The sequence below is a fragment of the Morone saxatilis genome, unplaced genomic scaffold (assembly GCF_004916995.1).
Source record: "Morone saxatilis isolate NCDOM2014 unplaced genomic scaffold, NCSU_SB_2.0 Contig14, whole genome shotgun sequence".
In the NCBI taxonomy this organism is placed as follows: domain Eukaryota; kingdom Metazoa; phylum Chordata; class Actinopteri; family Moronidae; genus Morone; species Morone saxatilis.
The window spans coordinates 3,873,680-3,876,088 of NW_023339696.1; the positions used below are offsets into that span (position 1 = coordinate 3,873,680).

Here is a 2,409-nt window from a genome sequence, read left to right on the forward strand (position 1 = left end):
TATTAAAGGAAAATCTTATCTTATTGATAATGAATGTGTTATTGTCGTCGTTGTTGCTCGGTACAGTTGCTCTCTCTGCTCAGTCTGTGCCCATGTGATGACAGCAGACACACACTCTGTTTATCAGACGGAGGAAACGTTACGTAAGCTCTGAGCCGGTCACACGCACACACGCTCGCGCCCTCTCACGTCTCCTTGTTTACTATCTTCCTACAGTACATGTAGGTTGGGATTCCTGGAATCCAATTGGCTCCCTGCCGCCCGCCGCGCTCTCCTATTGGCTGAGGCTGTCTGTTAAATAGCAGCGCCGCGCACCCTGCAGCAGACTGTAAACAGCACCCCGCGGACTCCTTTAACCCAGAGGGCTTTACACATCATCTTGAGCTCCCATTCATATATTTGTCTTTCTGAGGATGAGCAGTAAAATGAAGTTCGTCCGCTCTCTGATGAAGACTGCAGCGCTGGCCAACGTGCCCAAACACATCGACCATTACTCCAAGTTCTCCCCTTCTCCTCTCTCGATGAAGCAGTTCCTGGATTTCGGTGAGTGAGCCGTGGTATCCGTTATCACTGTGTTTACAGAGCGCCTGCGCTAATCTGTGCGCTCACTGTGTGCGCTGAGCAGCAAAGCCCCGCTGCAGCGAGGGGACAGAGGGACAGAGGGACAGAGGGACAGCGGTAAAGGGGTCCTCAGTGATCGGTTGTTACCATCTCAGCTCATCACTGAAGAACGAGCTTGTTGTTCTCGATGTGTGCAGGGGGAGAAATACTGATGGAGGGGCACATTAGGAAAGCGACGAACAGGCATATCTAAAGGAGGCATAGGAAATCAATCAATTCCAAATACATGACTTCTTCCTTGATCACTAAATTACACATTATGTTATGTGTGTTCATTTCTTTCTTTTTTTTAACACATGATTTTTAGAATAAATGTGTTAATCTGACAGCATTTGACAAGAAGCTGGGTTGGAACAGTGTCCCACAGGTCCTGGAAAAGCTGGACATTTAAAGACTAGTTTTCCAATGATGGAAACACCTGGAAAGTGATTAATATGGCCACATGTCCTAGAAATTGTGTTCTAGCCCCTCACTCAGATCAGCGTTGTGGGTGTGTATTCAGTCCTGATACTGCAGCTTATATTAAGTGTAAGCAAGTGCTGACCTGTATTGTCAAGGAAAACTCCTGGAAAATAATTAGCTAGAAAGAGTGGGAACCCTGTGGCAGCTGGGGTGTTTGTAGGGCTTCTGTCACCTCTAGATCTAGATAGATGGATGTCTCACTGCTGTGACCTCACTGAAACCTGATGATGTTGTTGTTGTTGATTGAATTGCTGCTGCTCATGTTAACGCAGTTGATGGTGATGGACAGTGACAGCAAATGATGATGACTTTTGTTAGGAACTGTACGAGAAAAACAATTCACATTATAAATGTAGATTTTATTTCAGCCTTCCTTTGTAATAGAATTAATGTGCATAAATAGCTATATATCAAGACAACTTTCACCCCCACCCTGGTTCCTAAAGGTGCCCTTTTACAAATACAGCAAACAGCAACTTTTTGTTTTTTTTGCATGAAGTGGAACAAGGTTCAGCCCCCATTACCACTCTAATCATTTTTGTAGAACCCCTTAGTTTTGTTCTAATTGTCCTCTTTTTTATTAGTTAATTACAAGTTTTGCAGAGCTTTCAGCCACATCTCACTGCCTTCATCAGTGAATGGATTTCACAGCAACAATCCCACAGTGTACAACCTGGTTATCTCAGGACTGGAATTCCATACTCACTGTAGGTCATTGTGATTGTGAGCCATGTCAATTAGCTGATGAAGACTGTGAAATGCAGTAGAAAGTGTCATAATAGGCTAGTAAGTGGACTTGGAGTTAAGATTATTTTGTCACAAATGTTGTATTGGGTTTAATCAGGTGGAAACCTTTTACATTGAATTGTTATACAATGCTGTTCTGTTCTCCAGGTTCCACCAATGCCTGCGAGCGCACGTCGTTTGTCTTCCTTCGCCAGGAGCTTCCCGTCCGTTTGTCCAACATCATGAAGGAGATCAACCTGCTGCCGGACCGGCTGCTGGCCACGCCCTCCGTCCACCTGGTCCAGAGCTGGTGAGATAGTGATGGACTGCTGAATGAATACTCCCTGAATGACTGACTTATTGATCAGTGGTTCTCAACCTTTTTTGGTGTCAAGGACCCCCAAACTGATTCACATCAGGACCTGTATTTGATAAGAAGTCTGAAGGCAATTGTTCTTATACATTCTGTCATTGGGCTAACTCAGTGAAATAATAGTGAGAACCACTGGATTAATACAATACCTGATTCACTGGTGACTAATTTACTGACCTTACATCTCACTGTAAAATAACACTTCACATTTCTTTTTTTTTTTTTTT

The 2,409-nt window shown here is 44.0% G+C and overlaps 1 protein-coding gene across 1 annotated transcript in view; it reads left to right on the forward strand.

Moving 5' to 3' along the window:
• The first annotated feature begins 309 nt into the window (after positions 1-309).
• Positions 310-2,409, forward strand: part of LOC118323244 (pyruvate dehydrogenase (acetyl-transferring) kinase isozyme 2, mitochondrial-like) — a 9,559-nt gene continuing 7,459 nt past the window's right edge. The window contains exons 1-2 of the mRNA XM_035655187.1: positions 310-543; positions 1,978-2,119. Of these exons, the coding sequence (XP_035511080.1) occupies positions 414-543; positions 1,978-2,119 (272 nt within the window). The 5' untranslated portion in view covers positions 310-413. The remainder of the gene's footprint in view (positions 544-1,977; positions 2,120-2,409) is intronic.